Genomic DNA, 21,105 nt, shown 5'->3' on the forward strand with positions numbered 1-21,105 from the left:
AGTATTTGAACGGTCACAATATTTGAACTGACATAGTATTTGAATGGTCACAGTATTTGAACTGTCATAGTATTTGAATGGTCACAATATTTGAACTGTCATAGTATTTGAACGGTCACAGTATTTGAATGGTTACAGTATTTGAACGGTCACAATATTTGAACTGACATAGTATTTGAATGGTCACAATATTTGAACGGTCACAATATTTTAACTGTCATAGTATTTCAACGGTCACAATAGTTGAATGGTCACAGTATTTGAACTGTGATAGTATTTGAATGGTCACAATATTTGAACTGTCACAAAATAATTGAACGGTCACAATATTTGAATGGTCACAGTATTTGAACGGTCAAAATATTTGAAGTCACAGTATTTGAATGGTCACAATATTTGAACTGTCATAGTATTTGAATGGTCACGGTATTTGAACTGTCATAGTATTTGAATGGTCACAATATTTGAACTGTCATAGTATTTGAACGGTCACTATATTTGAATGGTCACAGTATTTGAACGGTCATAATATTTGAACTGTCATAGTATTTGAACGGTCACAATATTTGAATGGTCACAGTATTTGATGGTTACAGTAATTGAACGGTCACAATATTTCGACTGTTACAATACAACGGTCACAGTATTTGAACAGTCACAGTGTCTGAATGGTCACAATATTTGAACTGTCATAGTATTTGAATGGTCACAGTATTTGAACGGTCACAATATTTGAATGGTCAAACTATTTGAATGGTCACAGTATTTGAATGGTTACAGTATATTTGGACTGTTACAATATGACGGTCATAGTATTTGAACAGTCACAGTATTTGAATGGTCACAATATTTGAACTGTCATAGTATTTGAATGGTCACAGTATTTGAACTGTCATAGTATTTGAGTGGTCACAATATTTGAACTGTCACAATATTTGAAGTCACAGTATTTGAATGGTCACAATATTTGAACTGTCATAGTATTTGAATGGTCACAGTATTTGAACTGTCATAGTATTTGAACGGTCACTATATTTGAATGGTCACAGTATTTGAACGATCACAATATTTGAACTGTCATAGTATTTGAACGGTCACAATATTTTAACTGTCATAGTATTTGAATGGTCACAGTATTTGAACTGTCATAGTATTTGAACGGTCACAACATTTGAATGGTCACAGTATTTGAACGGTCACAATATTTGAATTGTCATTGTATTTGAACGGTCACAATATTTGAATGGTCAAACTATCTGAATGGTCACAATATTTAAATGGTTACAGTATTTGAATGGTCACAGTATTTGAATGGTTACAATACGACGGTCACAATATTTGCACTGTTACAATACGACGGTCACAGTATTTGAACAGTCACAGTGTCTGAATGGTCACAATATTTGAACTGTCATAGTATTTGAACGGTCACAATATTTGAATGGTCACAGTATTTGAACGGTCACAATATTTGAACTGTCATAGTATTTGAACGGTCACAATATTTGAATGGTCACAGTATTTGAAGTCACAATATTTGAATGGTCAAACTATCTGAATGGTCACAATATAAAAATGGTTACAGTATTTGAATGGTCACAGTATTTGAATGGTTACAATACGACGGTCACAATATTTCAACTGTTACAATACAACGGTCACAGTATTTGAACAGTCACAGTGTCTGAATGGTCACAATATTTGAACTGTCATAGTATTTGAATGGTCACAGTATTTGAACGGTCACACTATTTGAATGGTCAAACTATTTGAATGGTCACAGTATTTTAATGGTTACAATATTTGAATGGTCACAGTATTTGAATGGTTACAGTAATTGAACGGTCACAATATTTGGACTGTTACAATACGACGGTCATAGTATTTGAACAGTCACAGTATTTGAATGGCCACAATATTTGAACTGTCATAGTATTTGAACGGTCACTATATTTGAATGGTCACAGTATTTGAACGGTCATAATATTTGAACTGTCATAGTATTTGAACGGTCACAATATTTGAATGGTCACAGTATTTGAATGGTTACAGTAATTGAACGGTCACAATATTTCGACTGTTACAATACAACGGTCACAGTATTTGAACAGTCACAGTGTCTGAATGGTCACAATATTTGAACTGTCATAGTATTTGAATGGTCACAGTATTTGAACGGTCACAATATTTGAATGGTCAAACTATTTGAATGGTCACAGTATTTGAATGGTTACAGTATATTTGGACTGTTACAATATGACGGTCATAGTATTTGAACAGTCACAGTATTTGAATGGTCACAATATTTGAACTGTCATAGTATTTGAATGGTCACAGTATTTGAACTGTCATAGTATTTGAGTGGTCACAATATTTGAACTGTCACAATATTTGAAGTCACAGTATTTGAATGGTCACAATATTTGAACTGTCATAGTATTTGAATGGTCACAGTATTTGAACTGTCACAATATTTGAAGTCACAGTATTTGAACGGTAACTATATTTGAATGGTCACAGTATTTGAACGATCACAATATTTGAACTGTCATAGTATTTGAACGATCACAATATTTGAATGGTCACAGTATTTGAACGGTCACAATATTTGAACTGTCATAGTATTTGAACGGTCACAATATTTGAATGGTCACAGTATTTGAACAGTCACAATATTTGAATGGTCAAACTATCTGAATGGTCACAATATAAAAATGGTTACAGTATTTGAATGGTCACAGTATTTGAATGGTTACAATACGACGGTCACAATATTTCAACTGTTACAATACAACGGTCACAGTATTTGAACAGTCACAGTGTCTGAATGGTCACAATATTTGAACTGTCATAGTATTTGCATGGTCACAGTATTTGAACGGTCACACTATTTGAATGGTCAAACTATTTGAATGGTCACAGTATTTTAATGGTTACAATATTTGAATGGTCACAGTATTTGAATGGTTACAGTAATTGAATGGTCACAATATTTGGACTGTTACAATACGACGGTCATAGTATTTGAACAGTCACAGTATTTGAATGGTCACAATATTTCAACTGTCATAGTATTTGAATGGTCACAGTATTTGAACTGGCATAGTATTTGAGTGGTCACAATATTTGAACTGTCATAGTATTTGAACGGTCACAACATTTGAATGGTCACAGTATTTGAACGGTCACAATATTTGAATTGTCATAGTATTTGAATGGTCACAATATTTGAATGGTCAAACTATCTGAATGGTCACAATATTTAAATGGTTACAGTATTTGAATGGTCACAGTATTTGAATGGTTACAATACGACGGTCACAATATTTGCACTGTTACAATACGACGGTCACAGTATTTCAACAGTCACAGTGTCTGAATGGTCACAATATTTGAACTGTCATAGTATTTGAATGGTCACAGTATTTGAACGGTCACAATATTTGAATATTCAAACTAACTGAATGGTCACAATATTTGAATGGTTACAGTATTTGAATGGTCACAGTATTTGATTGGTTACAATACAACGGTCACAATATTTGGACTGTTACAATACAACGGTCACAGTATTTCAACAGTCACAGTGTTTGAATTGTCACAATATTTAAACTGTCATAGTATTTGAATGGTCACAGTATTTGAACGATCACAATATTTGAATGGTCAAACTATCTGAATGGTCACAGTATTTGAATGGTTACAGTATTTGAATGGTTACAGTATTTGAACGGTCACAATATTTGAACTGCTACAATACACAGTACAATACAACGGTCACAGTGTTTGAATGGTCATATTATTTGAATGATCACAGTATCAGAATGGTCACAGTATTTGAGCAGGCACATTATTTGAATGGTCACAGTATTTGAACAGTCACAGTGTTTGAATGGTCACATTATTTGAATACTCTCATTATTTGAATGATCACAGTATCTTAATGGTCACGTCACAGTATCTTAATGGTCACAGTATCTTAATGGTCACAGTATCTGAATGGTCACAGTATTTGAGCAGGCACAGTATTTGAATGGTCACAATATTTGGACTGTTACAGTATGACAGTCACATTATTTGAATGGTCACATTATTTGAATGTGTGTGTAATTGTTAAGATAAGGTTCAGGGGTGGATAACAAGAGACTAACTGGTGTACACTATAACAGATGACTTTATTGAAACTCCTCCTGTGGTGTGTCAAAGCACCCACTTATATACACAAGTTTACATTCCTTGCATTTTGGCGGAAAGTGACTTTGGCCTTGTACATCATTGGGTAATAGGGAGACGAGCTGATAGGTAAATAACTATTAATGAGGTTGTTGTATTGGCTAAAATTAACGTACTATGATTGGCTAAATTATTTGTAAGCAGAATCCTAAATCGACATCAAGCTCGGCTAGTTATATTATGGTGATTTGTTAACACTGAAATGATTGAGATTCAGTCATCTTGTATCTGATCGTCAAAGGAGTACTTGTCCATATTAAGAGATATTGCTGTGGGACAGCATTAATTAAAACAAAATAGCCATTTTGAATATAACATGATGTAGAATGAATATATAAAATTTTAAGTCAAATCATGTCAGAGATATGGCTCTAAAGCCACATTCATTAAAAAAAAAAATTGCCACCAGTCAGCCATTTTGAATCAGATTTGAAAAATAAAATTCATTCATGAACGACCAAGATCCTGTTCCACAATGCAGAAATGCTTTATTTTTGATAATTTGTTAGCACAAAAATGGTTGCCACTTGGCCATTTTGAATCAGATAGTCAAACAAATATATTTGTACATCTATGACATGATCTATAATGAATTTAGGCAGAGGGTTCTCCAAACCCGCCTATTCACATAGTTCATGCCCACCATAGACTCCTGTCAGTCAAAATGACTATTTTGAACTGTAGGCATTAATCAGCGATTCTGCCGATGACGGAGAGATAGAATCTAGGTCAGGGGAAGCCCCATGACCCCAAGATTCTCTTTCCCTTACGTCACGAACCATGTGACCGAGGCCATATGGCAGCGCCATAGACGGCTGTACAATCACTCAGGTTCCTTTCTCTCCGCCTCAAGAACTTGGACCAACGCTACGGAAAGAGTTGGGTGGTTAGGGGGGACCCGGAGTCTATGGTGGGTATGAACTATGTGAATAGGCAGGTTCGGAGAACCCTCTTCCTAAATTCACTACGTTCAATTACCCACCATAGACTCCGGTCAGTCAAAATTACTATTTTGAACTGTAAGCATAGTCAGACGGTGGCGGGTTTTCCGAGCAAACAGAAAAAGGATGAAAGTCCGGGATGAAATACAATAATCACTCAACACCCTGGTTAAGGCCCAAGAAAGGGTGGTGTCTTACCTTGCCTGTGCTGTCCCTGGACAGGGTTCGATGTGCCGAGAAAGCTAGACCCCAACCCAATACTGGGGGCAGTAAGCTTTCGAAGTATAGACCGAAACAGTTCTGCATGAGGGCATAGGACGCAAAGCGGGACCTGGGAGCTTCCAGGGGAGTGCTGAGGGTAGAGAAATCTGTCCGCATAAAATGCCAAGACTGACTTGCGCAGGAACCCTTGTGGTCATTCGGGCTGGGTCAGCAAACCAAGACTGACCCGCTACGACGGGACCCAACCTATAGAGACCTTCCACAATGGATACGGTGTCTGTTAGGTGGTAGTTCATAAAGACATTCTGTGTTCTCCAGAAGCCTGCCCTCCGTGTATGCTTGAGGGGGGGTCACCTGACGCTAGCACTAGTGAGTTAGCAATCGCACAGACCTCATGTGCTCGTACTTGGTGTCTCTGCAAGCTCAGTGTCGAGGAAGTTAAAGTATTATAGACCTCTAATACAGTCGCAGTAAACCACCTGGTTATGGAAGTTGGGGAGGCCGGCCTATCCTGCCTGCCTGGGCAGTAACACAAAGACATATCATGTGCCTGGCACCCAGTCCTGAACCCTTAGTACGGTTTGGTAGCAACTCTGTGCTCGAACCAGGCAGAGAAGCAATTCCTCCTGACCTTCCGGGCAGACAAAATTTGACAGCCGGGGAATGACGATCGGGTGAGGATCGTGTCCTGGGATTTGGTTCTAGGAGAGAAACCCGATTCGTGTCTTTCGTCCATGACGGCAGTACATCATCCGAGAAGGACAATGGCCCCAGCTCTGGTTGACGCCTACCTGAGGCGAGGGCCAGTAGGAAGACTATTTTCTACGTCGAAAAATTTGTGTGGTACTGATCAGAGAGACTCAAAGGTCAGTCTGCTTAGAGCGGACAACACAGCCAACAAGTCCGAGTTGGGCGGTTCCCTTGTCTGGAAGGCAGTAAATAGTCTCCTAATAATAGGACAATCAGCTAGTCAAACAAGTGGATGAAGGAGCCTGCTACGTGGCCAATAGAGGGATGGTATGGATCAATCTCCCTTCCGCTACACCAATCAGTGTATGCTCGTAGCCTAGAAATGTAGGCTGCATTGGTGGAATACCTGTTCGCCCTGGCCAGGACGTTGGCAGCCTGCTCAGATAAAACTTTCGTATGTGCGAGTCTAATGAGAGCCTCTATGCATGTAAGTGATACCCGCTCGTTGGTAGTGCTCCGTCTGGTTGGGATGGCAGGTCTGGTAAGTCTAGCGTACACAACCAAGTGGGTCCACGGGGTTAGCAAATCGACCCTGGCCCAGGTTCCTGGAGTCGGCAGGAGTGTTACGTACGTCGGGAGCTTGGCGATCCGGCAAACCGGTCTAACCTTGGACCGTCCCACAGCCGAAACAGCCTGGAGGCTTGTATCAGCCACCCAGTGTTCAGGAGACGGAGCCGCCCTGAAAGGGCATTTGCCAGACTGTTCCTCACCCCTGGAAGGTGGTGTGGGGTTAGCTCCACATTGTATTCCAGGCACCAAAGAAGGATTTGCTCCGCTAGAACTGACAACAATGAGGAACGCGTCCCCCCTCCTTCTTGAAGGAGACCACCGCTGCATTGCCTGTGTGGAGCAGAACTATGTGGTCTTGAACTACGGGTAGAAAGCGTGGTAGTGCTAAGTATACTGCTTTCAGTTTGAGCTGCTTGATATGGTAGTCCCGAAACTAATGCGGGGACCATATCTTAGGACTTGTTCGTCCAGTAGATATACTCCCCAACCTTGGGAGGAGGCATCAGTTACCTCATACCTGCGGCGAGCGAATCCACGGCGGCCCTCTATCCGAGGTTGGCCAGTGACGGCCACTAGAGCAGGACTTCCTTCACTTGGTCCCAGATCAAAACCCACCTATCTTGTTCCCATAGGAGAGCTTGGCGTTATAACAAGCGTTATACCGAGCGGCTGCGGCCTGGGGAACCACCTTCGAACCGAGGTGATCATTCCGATGATCCGCATTAGTTCTCGGAGGGACACTGAAGAAACGCTGACTAGGCGTTCGGCTAGACTGCTTAGCGCTAAGTAACACGCTTGCAATAGCTAAACCAAGCTTACCTCTGTGTCAAAACTCCATGCCCAGGGACACCAACTGCACGTTGGGTCGAGGTGGGACTTGTTGATTTACTAACGAGCCCAACTGGTGAAGTAAATCCTGTGTTAGCCTGACGTGTTTGGCTATTGACCCCTTGTCCGGGTTGTGTAGTAACCAGTAGTCTGGGTACGGATTGAGGTGTACCAAAATTTGGTGAAGCAGCAGCACTACCTGTTTCATCACTCTGGTGAACATGTAGGGTGCTGTGCATAACCCGAACAGGGGGCACCCAAAATTTGAATACTTGGCCCAGCGATTCGAAGGAGATGGCAACTCGCTGGGTGCATCGGTATGTGCAGGTAGGCCCGCTTAAGTCAGTGGGGCTAGCCAGTAGAAACGGTGGATGGAGAGAAGAACCCTGAATGGTGTCTCCATGTGGAACCGATCAAGAAGCACATAATGATTCAGTCTGCCTAGGTACAGAACTGGACACCCGCCACTTGTAGGTTTGGTACTACGAACACATTTGGGTAGAAGCCTGGATTTAGTTCCGGCTGATGTACCCTGTATATGGCGCCTTTTCCCAGCAAACTACTACTTCCTGTCGAATTGCTTCCACCTTGCGGGAGTCTCCTGGCAGTGCCCAACAGGGGAGATACTGACGGGGAAGATGGAAATTTCAGCGGTATCCCGTAACCAGATGTCACCACCTGGGAAGGTCCAGGGATCGGTCACCCGCTGTCTCCAAACGGGACTACATCGGCGTAATCCGTGTACTACAGAGATATGTGGCCATGTGCCCTGCCCTGAAAGCCCTGCCCCGCAATCGGAGTATTGGCTGCCAGCACCCCGTTGGCATTCAGTGCCCGAGACTCCAGAGGAGCCCCAGTGCAATTAGCCTGAGTCTCTGCCTCACCCAAATTAGTGGGAGAGCCACAGCTGGGAACTGGTGTTCCCTGGAAGAGACGTGTTAGAATGCAAACATGCTTTCGTGTTTCTTCCTGCTTGCCCACCAAGGGGCCACATTGGAGACAGCTCGCTCCGACTGCGTCTGATCTACTCGGCCTGCCAGGGATGCAATTGCCCTGACAGTCCTTCGGCCAAAGCCCTCAACTCAGAGGCAAACCTGACGCCGTGCGAGGAAGGGTCCACAAAGGGACCCGCAACGAGCCCCATAGGAGGAAAGCCTCCAGGGGCACAGCCTCGCTGCAGCCGGTAAAATTGGGTAAACCACCGCCTGAAAAAACAGACTGTGACGATGCCCTCCGATCAGTTGGTACCTCCACCATCGGGCCTCCTACTCGACGTCCTGATACACAAAGCACCGGCAGCCGAGTCTGAGGACTTTCCACTCATGCCAAACACGCACTCACTTTAACCGATTTCTTTACTGGCTGCGCGACCTTGCTGTGAAGAAAAACGAGCGACACGGTCAGTCTCAGCGATTTTGATGGCTCTGAAAGAAAATCTCAGGCCTCAGAACTCCAGTGAAAACCACACGTCTTTACGGCAAAAACCCCGAACCCCGCACACAGCTATGACAAAAGTATTTCAAATGCAGGTTCTATGCTGTTGAATTCTAAATATAACCACTGCACAGTCGCCTCGAAATACGAGGGGACCCCAAAAAAATGGCAGCGAGCCCTGGTGCTGTCATTACATCTATTCATTTCTAAATACATAGATCAAGCATAAAATGAAGACGACCTGCATGAGGGAAGCGAATTACAGTAGTAAAAGGTGCCACCACGAAACTGACAAGTGGTTACGTAGTGGCACCGGGTTTTAATTTCTTTGTTGTGGAAAAAAAAATATTACACACAAAAGGGAAAACGACACGAGGGTAAAGAAGACAAGAAAAACTTATCCTACCAGTAAGAATGTCAAGTGCCGCCCAGCGGCAACAACCCAAGCTAGAAACCCGGACAGGAAAAAGCAAAAGAGCCAGGCAGAGCCGTTCAGAATCATTCCCAACGAGGCGGAGATGAAAGAAAGAAAGGCCTCGATCACGTGATTCATGACGTAAGGGAAAGAGAATCTTGGGGTCATGGGGCTTCCCCTGACCTAGATTCTATCTCTCCGTCATTGGCAGGATCGCTGATTAATGCCTCCAGTTCAAAATAGTCATTTTGACTGACCGGAGTCTATGGTGGGTAATTGAACATAGTGAATATATAAAATTCGACCATAATCAGTCAAAGCATGGCAGAGATATGGCACTAGAACTGCATGAACAAAATGGCTGCCAGTCGGCCATTTAGAATCCGATCTGAAAAATGATGTCCAATGTATCTACAAAGTTTGAACAAAATCCATCCATGAATGCTTGATTTTAATGTTGAAGCACAACAATGGCCACCATTCGACCATCTTGAATCAGATTGTGAAACAAATGATGTGCATATATATAATATTATGTATGATGTATTTGTGAAGTTTGAATGTAATCAGTCCAGGCATGTCTAAGATATAGGACTGGATGCACGCACAGACAGACACATGGACACACAGAAGTCAAACCATAAGTCCCCATTTTCGAGCTGCGTCCTGCTACTAATTTCTACTTACCAAGTTGTATATTTCGTAACCATAATGATTGCTTTGTTTCTTTTAAAATCTTTTCAAAATAAACTCCAGCAAAGCCACTTGAAAGGCATGCACTGAGCACGGCAACGAGACCAATGAATTGATTTGTCACAGGAAGTGATTTGTCATTTGTTGTATCTGAAGGCATCTGTAGAGAATTACACTGATTTAAAATGCATGTTTTTATAGTCTGTTATCATCTAAGAATGAGGCTTATAATAACTGAGTGTTTTTTTTGATAAAAATGTTCACCAGAGATTCAAGAACTATATTCAACATCATATCTCAAAAATGCAGCAACAAAAAAAAGCTGGTCAGCAAAGGTTACAAAATTTATAGTGAAGACTGATTGAATATTACCAAACTCAATTTAGTTTGTAACACATATCACCAATAACAACAAACAATGCTTTACAAATAGCCAGTGTAATTTGATTACACAGTTCCAAAAATTAGTCTGTATTGTAATCCAAATAACAGGACACCAGAAACCCAGCCATCATATTACAATTTGTAATCTAGATTTTACAAGAGCCTAAACTAAAATTTCAGGAGTTTTAAAAAAAGACCTGATACCGTATTACCCCCTGGGCAAGCCCCCCCCCCCCTGTTTTCACAAAAGTTACATGTTGGGGACATCCTAGGATAAACGCCCAGGGTGATTTTAGCCAAGAACAGGGACAACAATAAAGTTTTATTTGCCAAAAACGAACGCGTTTGATTTATTTTAATAGTGTGTTTGTTACGGTAGTTCTCTTTTTGGAGTGTGTGGTGGCCCTGAAAAGGGCAGTTTTGTTTGTGTTTTTACGTAAAAACTCATTGGAACTTAACGGCGTAAGATGAACCACGCAGCATGTGGTGCACACCTTCTGCTTTCTCTTCATTCACGATGAATCCAATATTGCATACCTTGGTGAGTGGTTTGAAGCACTTAGCTTTGGTTTCAAAACGCAGCACTTCGCTGACTGTGAATCCATAACGGGAGCTAGCACTTTTGAGACATCACGTCGTAAACTTGCTACTTTTTTTCCAGCCTTCATCACAGCTATGGCATTACGGTCATGTGGATTAATTTTCTGTTGTTGAAGAAAAAACATTTTGCCGACCTCAAGTCCATTACGATAACCATAATGAGGCATGCCGACCATGGGAACTTGTTGCATCATAATTTTGTCATGTGTGTGGGTGTGTGAATAAATCATGTTAATGAGGTCGACCGGAGTTTATTTTCAGTCTGTTTTTTATGTATCGCCATTTGGATATGTTTATCTATTCACAATAGTTTGTGAACATTTCACATCAGTAATGTAAGATTTATTTGTTTCATAACCTTGTCTGCTATTCTTCAGTAATTACGATGCAATGTATCAATACGTGCGTGAACAAAATTATGCTAATGAGGTCATCGCCATTTTGGATTACAAGCGGTAGGTTTTCCCGGTCGTTTCGACTTGCACTGATCACGGTTACTAAAAATGTAACCGTGCATTGATTACAATACTTACCATACTTTGTAGCCAATTTCAGTGAGTAATACAACTTCATTCGCTGACATAAAACAAGGTTTATTCTTGAAATTCGACCCTGTGTCTTAGTGTTCCCACAGTTCTTGACTGAGGGCTCACGTTTATTGAAACCTCGCATAAATCAAAAAATAAGTACGTGTACAAAATGTACGAAAGCATTCCTTTATTTGACCTTATCATACGATCACAAAAACAACTTTTTTAAATCTTTTTGGGGGTGGTCCTCGGGTAAGCGCCCACCCCCAATTTTTCACGATTTTGTATGCCCGGGGTAATACGGTAGATTAAAACCTGTGAAATGATGATAATAAGGCCATGGTATCAAACTCACCTGTACTAGTGCAACACCAATCATTAACATTATTAATGAGACCCACTTTGCTTCATCTAATTTTCTTCCCAACATCAGTACGGAGAACATGGCTGTTGTTAAGATTTTGAGTTGGTAAGTGACCTGATAATAAAAACATCAATACAATGACACACCTAGCAGGTGACAAATGATACTGCCAGAAGACCATAATCTATTTAGACCAGTTTGCCAATTACTCTATACATGCATCATCACGTTAGAGTTTGAAGTGTATTTTAATTTTAAGGCCTTACTTAACATTTGACTGGATCCTATTTCAGAAAGAGTTGTTTTGGTAGTGTCATCTACCCCATATGGTGTATCGCTTCAAAGAAAGCAATTATGTTAGGGCTGTTTTAGAGGAATTCATATTTTGCATACTAAACATATTACATCACATATATGCAATGCATTATGGGAGATAATATTTTGTATATAATATAATTATCACCCTGGAAACTAGTTATATGTCAATTTCTAATATTGTTTTTACAATATTAGAATACATATCAATAATAATATATCAATTTTTTTTATATCATACTTTTTCATTGTTTTGGGGATATGAAGAAATAATCGTTCCATAGAAACAAGTGTAAAATAGCATGGAAATCCTGATTATATGATAACAATAAAAGTAAGACAAACATGGCAAACCTCTTCTATATAAGGCCTTTACTAACCTGGTATGTAGCAGCATCCAAGTTAGAAAGAGCAATAAATAATAAATTATTTTGAATCGTGTAGAGTCCTGATGGAATTGCTAACTTTATTGTCTCCATAGGCTTCTCAATAACTTCATTTTTTAAAATGGACAACAGTCTTCTAATACTGCCATCTAGAGGTGATAACAAGTGAATGCAAATAATTTCATGATTTGAATTAATAGACAATATATTTATATAGTTAAAGGCCCATGCGCAAGTACATAAACAGTGCCTTTAAAACTGAAAGCAAACATTGTGAACCAAAAATGGCCTGATTAAGTATTGTGGTTTGAGTACTGAAAACTGAGTTTGTTTCATGACATGGCGTCATTGAAAATTGTGAAATTATGTAGGATTGAAAATTTTGTTGATGTATTACACAACATGCAGTGTCAGTGACTTCATGAGTTGCACAGTATGCAGAGATTTTACTAAAAATGATTTAAGTTTTGTACATACATACAAACATACAAATGTACATACGTTCCAAAAATTAACTGCAAGAAATTTGAATCTTAAAAAAAAAGAATAGAATCCCACTTCTTTTCTGCACTATACCTAATTTGACACTGAACAATTAATAGATAAAATAATATTCATGACTTTCATAATACTGTCATAGATTATGCTATAAATAAACAAGAATTTAAATTGGGCCATTCCAGTTTATATCTGCACCCCCCTGTTGATGAGCTTGTGTATTTACTTCATACAGGGTATAATTTCCATGGGTGTATAAGTCATATAAAGTTTTATTTACAAATCACCATTCACCATACAGTAATGGAAATCCAAAACTATAGTTCCTACTTATGGTGTTGATGAGTTCCATTGTGCCACCATACAGAGTAGGAATTCCAAATATAACTCTCATCATATGCTAATTTACCAAGTTCAAAATTTTATATTTGATAATGAAAATCCAAACTAGTCCTGATTCACGGTGTTGTTGAGCTCATTCTTGCCACCATCCTTATCTAATTTCACTGATAACTATTTTATACTGGCTCAATTTTTTTTACCATATACAGCCACAATTCCAAGTTTTTTTAGTCATACTGTTGGAAATCCAACCTCATCAACCGGTATGTGGCGAGATATACTAGGCCATATTTTATTTTAGTAGCCATAACTGCCTGGATTTCCAGGATTTTTTTTTTCCGTACTCGTCTGGATTTCCAGATTCTGTTTCTCCATATACAGTTGGATTTCCGGGGTATTTTCCCCATCATACAGTGCTGGAAATCCGACCACATGAACAGGAGGGGGGGGTGCAGATATAAACTGGAATGGCCCATTTTCAGATAGATGTACCGTAATTCGTAGAGCAATGAAAACATTCTGAGCATATGTGTGGTCCATAGATTGTAGAACACAGGTTTAAATAATTCAATCTTTCTGCATTACTTACTTTCTTGACAGAAAACCAATATTAAGCAAGTTGATATTTTAATTATTTCGGCCATAACAACAGCTGTAGATGATAAATACTTTGGTCCTTGTTCGACTACGGCTCTGGAGTATCTCAACATCAAGACTAAGGAAGTGGTCTGAACTATCAGTATACTTAACGACATGTACTTCAACCGATTTGATCCCATCTAAAAATAAAAACAAGCTGAATTTGAAAATTTGAATGAAATTTGAATGAAAATAATATTAAAGAGAGAATAAAATAATTATAAAGACATTAAAATTACACACATTATAACACATGCCTGTAACAAGGCAGTTTTCACCATGAGTCTATATATAGAAAATCTGATAATGATTTCAACATTTGAAATGAAATGATGTTGTATGGCAGTAAATTGCATTCATGCTACAACTGGTTATACTCTACATCTTTCAGAGATTTGATGTCATCTGACTAATACTTTATGACTTTAAAACCCTGTTTGTACTTGCAGAAAAAGTCTTGGATATATCAATAATCAGACACAGAAAGTTTAGTCTAATTAACAAGTCATAACATGACATGGTTCCTGTCAACCATTTTGAGCCACAACTAAAAACAAAAGTCTAGTTATGTGTGATGTGTCATGCGATGCGATGAGATGTGATGTGATGTGTCATGCGATGCAATGAGATGTGATGTGATGTGATGTGGTGATGCGATGTGGAGATGTGATGTGTGATGTGATGTGCCTTCATAATTGCAGAAATGCTTTATCTTTATACTTTTTACTAATAAATTAAACTAATCATTTAATAAATGAATATGCAAAGTAATTGGACTGTCCAATAAGCCATTTTTCGCAAGCCGTGAGATCACGCGTGACCATGGTTTACGCACCTTAGCAACCAACTGAGTCACGTGATACAGGTCAAGCTTTCAGTTCAATACGATAGCAACCACAGTGTTGTAAACTTCAACTCGCAACAATATCTGTCCCAATGGGAGTCAATCGGTGCAAATGGCGCGCTAACGACGAATGTAAGAGTGATTCTCGTATCAGTACAAAAATTATATGAATACTGTTTTTGTTGTTTTTTTGCGATTCCTAAAACCAAAAACGCAGTCTGAAAAGTATGTGGGATCGATGGATCAGTGCCTGTTCTCGGGCAGACAATTTTGGTTGACACAGAATCATCCAGGACATGTACATGTATGCTTGTTTACTGCACTTTGTGGGCGAAAGGGTCCTTCGGAGTCGTATTCAGACCCAAAACAGCGATTGCGAGAGGTGTCGAACGTCGTATATTCGAGTCGATGACATCGTTGAGCGGCAATCAAAAGAAGCGCCGGTAAACATTGAAACCTGTTGATACGGTTTAACTTTGTTTTGCAAGTTGTACGGGTCGGAACTTTATCGTGCTTGTTTTCATGCCATCAATATTTGTTATTTTAATTTTATGATCGCGTATTTTATTGCAATGCCGAATAAAACGTGGGATTGACTTTTTTTTTTTATTTACAACTCACAAGTGTACATCTTAAATTGTCTTATCATTAGTATCCCGATGAAAACAAGATTTCTGACATTGCTGTTACCTCAGAATTTTAAAAGGATTTAAATGCGAAAAGCTATGCATTTAATGATAACAATATTGCCATAAAGTTACGGAATACGCCTCCTGACAAAGAGCTAAGCCTGAATGTTGGCAAGTGAACTAATTCTATTACAAAATGCCAAATTAAATTGTAATATTTAATACTTTGTTTTGTAGTTTATTCAACTTCCCTTCTATGTCGAAAAGTTATGAATTTTCAAGCTATGTATTTTTTTTAAAGCATGCTTGTTGTTTACAATATTGACAGTTTCCTGTTATTTGTATGGATGCTTGTGCCTATCATGCAGTGTCGACAGATTGTTGTTATCCATATGAACTAATGTGTGAATCATTCAATATTGGCCGTTTCCCGATATTTAAAGCTGTTCATGCTAGTAATGGTGAAAGTAGCAGTAATGTGAAGTATGTGCCTTTGACATGTGATGCCATTACACAGACAGGTGTTACATTCAAACATGCCAGTCGCTCGATATGTAGGCCCTGAGCTTTTTCCGGTCATAGTCGCAGTGATAGCACATTAAAATATCGGACAAACCTAATTTCGGGACATTCCTGAAATCAATATAGAGTAGCCCGGTAATTTTAAAGGTTCGATGAAATTGCAGTCTTGAAGCGACGCAATGTTTTGGGATCACGGCGTAAACAAATCAGGGTCTTCCTCGAGCTAAAACTGAAATCGTGCACAACTTTAGCGATTGCAAGAAAAATATACTTTTTATAGTTGGATGATGACACGCCGAATTTATGCAGGAAGTCTTTGAGCACGGTCATTCTGTCGAAGTCAGCCATGGTCGAAAACCTGAAACAGATAAATCACTCGGATATTTAACGCATGACACTAGACACACGCACGATTTAGTGCTATTTTGATTCAAAGCTTGACCTGTATCACATGACTAGCAACCGGTTGCCAGGCAAATTTAGCCATCTCGCGAGATCTCGACCGAAGCAGAAAATAGTCTATTCAAAGCTATATAACCAAGAAAAAGATTTGTTTTTGGTCTAGGGAGGTTTTTTGATACTTTTTACAAGTAATTAAGTATGCAAATTAAATTGCATTAAATTGACTAATATGAACTATTATACATATAGCACATGGTAAAATAATTACACATTCAACACAGTATGCATGTACCAAGTGTTAAAGCGTGGCTCTGCAATGCCAGGATTGCACCAGTTCATCATTGTAAATGCAATGATCTACCCATGTAGTAAAGTTTTATCAGTATTGTGAAAAATTTGGTTAATTTAGGATAACTCAGTTTCTGGGTAGGGAGAGCGCCCCCTATGTTAGTTTGGGTAATGTATTTCCCATCGTCATTTGCGGCCCGCCATCTTTGAGTTGGCTACTTTTTCAGTTTACTTTTTTGCAGTTGCTTATTTGGCACACAGATATTATCATTTCAACTGTGGGTGTTAAATCTGTTAACGTCCCTAATGTCTGTTTTGAAAGGACTTATTGACACACATTGTTCGATGCTCACTCAATCTATTGAATCACAGTCCCTCTACCACAGAATTACTGTGAATGCATTTTTTGGAGGTTTGTTTCACCCATGGTCGACAGTTAAAGCGGAAGTCAAGCCAAAGAACACAATGCTCCCTAAAGAAAGACCTCCACAAATGTAGTAGAATGCAATTTACAATTTTTGTATATCACTTTTCTTTAAAAAGTAAAGTGTGACATCATAATACAACGGACGGCGACAGACGCCGACAGACAATCACTTATATCATAAGCTCCGCTCGACAAAGTCAACAGTGGAGCTAAAAAGTTCATCTAAAATTTTGCAAACAACTATTGAATCTAAACAAATTTTCTACAAATATTGCATGTAGAGCAGAGCTGGGAGAATTTCAATTATTTGTTGATACTAAAATAAATCTTATTAATTAACAAAACTAGCATTTCAAGAACAGATGAAGTCAAACTTATCATGGGGTATTTCAAATCAGAAATTAAATCTGCAAGCAGCATTGGCGGGGTCCAAGCAGAATTGTCAGAAAAGTTATCTGGAGATACTCATTGAAATGGTGTGTTGATACCAATATCCCTGCATAATGAAGTGTAAACATGTTAAATATTTCTTTATATTCAACATCAGCATAACTACCATACTCGACCGCGTTAGCGCCCATGCCCGGGCAAGCGCCCACCCCCCACTTTTGCGCAATTTTTATATTTGGGGTCACATTCGGCAAAGCGCCCACGCCTTCAAAATGCAACTAATTTAAAACTTGGTCTTGCGTAACGAATCTTGGTAATCATTTTTATATGATACAGCGTGGATATCGACCGCTGTGAACATGTTGTGAATGCGTAGAACACGGTAATCGTGCGTAAACTACGCTTCGACAATGACCTGTTAATACAAGTAAAATGCGGTAAATATTTCATGCCATATTCAGTTTACCTCTCAAAAATGGCTAGTTACTAGTTTTTTGGAAAAACCATGTCGTTTATTCGCTGAAATAAATTCCAACAGATCGTACTTCAACATCGATAATTCACTTCCGCATTGCGTTACCGGAAAGTTTTCGGGAATTTCCGAAGAATTGCGTCAGTGCAACACGGCATTCTGATTGGTAAATAACCAACTTGACCCATTAGGTCAAAGGATGCTGCTGCAGGTCAAATGCAAATGCATCATGGCGGAAAGTGATTTTCATCGCGAGTTTGCGTACGATCCAACACCTTCGTCAGTGGAGATAATATGACAATTTTGACTTTGACTGTGTTCCAACAGACTCAAATGTTTTTAATTTCATAAATTCTGGTGGTACGTAATTAATATTGTAATAAAATGTGCATATTTGTTGTGATCATTTTTGTTTCTTCCTTGTGAAAATCAATGACGACTCAACTAATTTCGTAATTTGATTTTCCCTCAAAGACGTAATCTGTTACTTGATGAATCAAATTTTTCATTTGCACTCTTTTTCGAAGGGGGTGCTCGGGTAAGCGCCCACCCCTAAAAAATCGTGATTTTTTGAGTTGAGGCCCCTGGGCGCTTATGCGGTCGAGTACGGTATATATGTGACTTATAACAATTTGGGGGTAAAATTTGGGTGTATTGCTTCTGCATATGTATGAGGTTACATGATCGTATGTCAGTTACATCTTTTATTTGATGCCATCATGATGGCACTGGTTGCATGTTCCGTTCTGCAACAGTGTTACAGATATGATAGTTATGCATATTAATGAGTTCACATGCCCATATACGGTCATCTGTTATTTTAATCAAATCTCTTGTTCAACATTGTTATAATAATACAGGATTCATCTTCCTAACTGCAACAGTGCTTGAGATATAAAAGTTAAGCATATTATTGAGGTTAGAAGCCCCCACCCCAGGGACGCCCAGCCACAGGACCTAGCCATGTGCCATTCAGTTGGAAAAATGTACCTCAAGCCAAATTTTCACCCCAATCGAACCAATACAACACATGTATTTGCCATTTCCCGTTTTCACAAAATCCAAGATGGCGGCCAAACCACCTGAAGCACCGAAATTTTATTATTTTTTTCATATAAAGCTATGACCATACATGTTACATTTATATTTATTTAGTTGATCTGTGTATGCATTTTTGAGAAACAAATGCCTAACATTTTGTTCAGTTTTTCCTATAATAATACAAAATGGCGGCCAAACCATGCGACCAATCAACTTTTTGGGCTCAAACTTGAAAGATCTGTGCATGTAGATGGATTATGTCAAATTCATGTCAATCGGTCTGCGACTTTATGAGGAGAAGATTTTTAAAGGATTTAGCCTCGTTTTCGAAAAAACAAAATAGCGACAAAAGTCACGTGACCTATAATGTTTTTTTACCTCAAGGATAGGCATGGGCTACAGGTGCAACACAACAAAAATTGTGACTTTTAGACCGTCACAAAGTGGTCAAATTAGGCAGAGGGTTCTCCGAACCCGCCTATTCACATAGTTCATATCCACCATAGACTCCGATTCTGCCAATGATGGAGAGATAGAATCTAGGTCAGGGGAAGCCCCATGACCCCAAGATTCTTTTCCCTTACGTTACAAACCACGTGACTGAGGCCATATGGCGGCGCCATTACGGCTGGCTAATCACTCTGGTTCCTTTCTCTCCGCCTCGCGGATATAAACCAATGCTACGAAAAGAGTGAGGTGGTTGGGGAGGGGGACACGGAGTCTATGGTAGGTATATGAACTATGTGAATAGACATCTCGCTTCCACTGTGTCTGATCTACCCGGCCTGCCAGGGACGCAATTTGCCCCGACAGTCCTTCGACCAAAGCCCTCAACTCGGAGGCAAACCTGGCGAGGAAGGAAGGAAGAATCCACAAAGGGACCCGTAACGGGCCCCATAAAAGGAAAAACCTCCAGGGGCACAGCCTCACTGTAGCCGGTAAAATCGGGTAAACCACCGCCTGCAAACACAGACTGTGAGGAAAAATATCGGTACCTCCACTGTCAGGCCTCCTACTCGACGTCCCAGTACGTGAAGCACCGGTAGCTGAGCGTGAGGACTTTCCACTCATGCCAAACACGCAACTCACTTTAACTGATTTTTACTGGATGTGCGACCTTGCTGTGAAAATACGAGCGACGCGGTCAGTCTCAGCGATTTTGATGGCTCTGAAAAAATATATCTCTGGACTCAGAACTCCAGTGAAAAACACATGCCTTCAAGGCAAAGACCTTGAACCTCGCACACAGCCACAGCAAAAAGCATACCACATGCAGGTTCTATGCTGGTAATTTCTGAATATAATAACCACTGCACAGACGACTCGAAAACGAGGAAACAACAAAAAGGCAGCGAGTCATGGTGCTGTCATTACATCTAATCATTTCTAAATATGTAGATCAAGTATAAAATGAAGACGACATGCATTAGGGAAGCGAATTACAGTAGTAACAGGTGACGTAACGCAATCAACAAGTGATTAAGCTACTATGCCCAGGTTTTATTTTATTGTTGTGCAAAATGCTACACACAAAGGGGAAAACGACACAAAGGTAAAAATGACAAGAAAAACTTGTCCTACCAGCTACAATGTCGCATGCCGCCCAGCGGCAACAACCCAAGCTAGAAACCCGGACAGGAAAAAGCAAGCGATCCATTGGGCCATTCCAGTTTATATCTGTACCCCCCCCCCTGTTGATGTGATCGGATTTCCAGCACTGTATGAGGGGGAAAATACCCCGGAATTCCAACTGTATATGGAGAAACAGAATCTGGAAATCCAGACGAGTACGGAAAAAAAAATCCTGGAAATCCAGGCAGTTATGGCTACTAAAATAAAATACCGGTATGGCCTAATTTATCTCGCCCACATACCAGTTGATGAGGTTGGATTTCCAACAGTGTGACTAAAAAAACTTGGAATTCTGACTGTATATGGTAAAATAATTGAGCCAGTATGAAATAGTTATTAGTGAAATTAGATAAGGATGGTGGCAAGAATGAGCT

The 21,105-nt window shown here is 39.7% G+C and overlaps 1 protein-coding gene across 1 annotated transcript in view; it reads right to left on the bottom strand.

Annotated features, from left to right (window-relative positions):
- The window catches only part of LOC100369690 (UDP-N-acetylglucosamine transporter-like), a 31,520-nt gene that overhangs the window by 2,265 nt on the left and 8,150 nt on the right, over positions 1-21,105 (bottom strand). The window contains exons 2-5 of the mRNA XM_085503027.1: positions 14,035-14,224; positions 12,600-12,754; positions 11,896-12,018; positions 10,021-10,186 (exon numbers count right to left, since the gene is read on the bottom strand). Of these exons, the coding sequence (XP_085359153.1) occupies positions 10,021-10,186; positions 11,896-12,018; positions 12,600-12,754; positions 14,035-14,224 (634 nt within the window). The remainder of the gene's footprint in view (positions 1-10,020; positions 10,187-11,895; positions 12,019-12,599; positions 12,755-14,034; positions 14,225-21,105) is intronic.

This window comes from Saccoglossus kowalevskii, chromosome 9 (assembly GCF_978046115.1).
Source record: "Saccoglossus kowalevskii chromosome 9, keSacKowa6.1, whole genome shotgun sequence".
Taxonomy (NCBI): domain Eukaryota; kingdom Metazoa; phylum Hemichordata; class Enteropneusta; family Harrimaniidae; genus Saccoglossus; species Saccoglossus kowalevskii.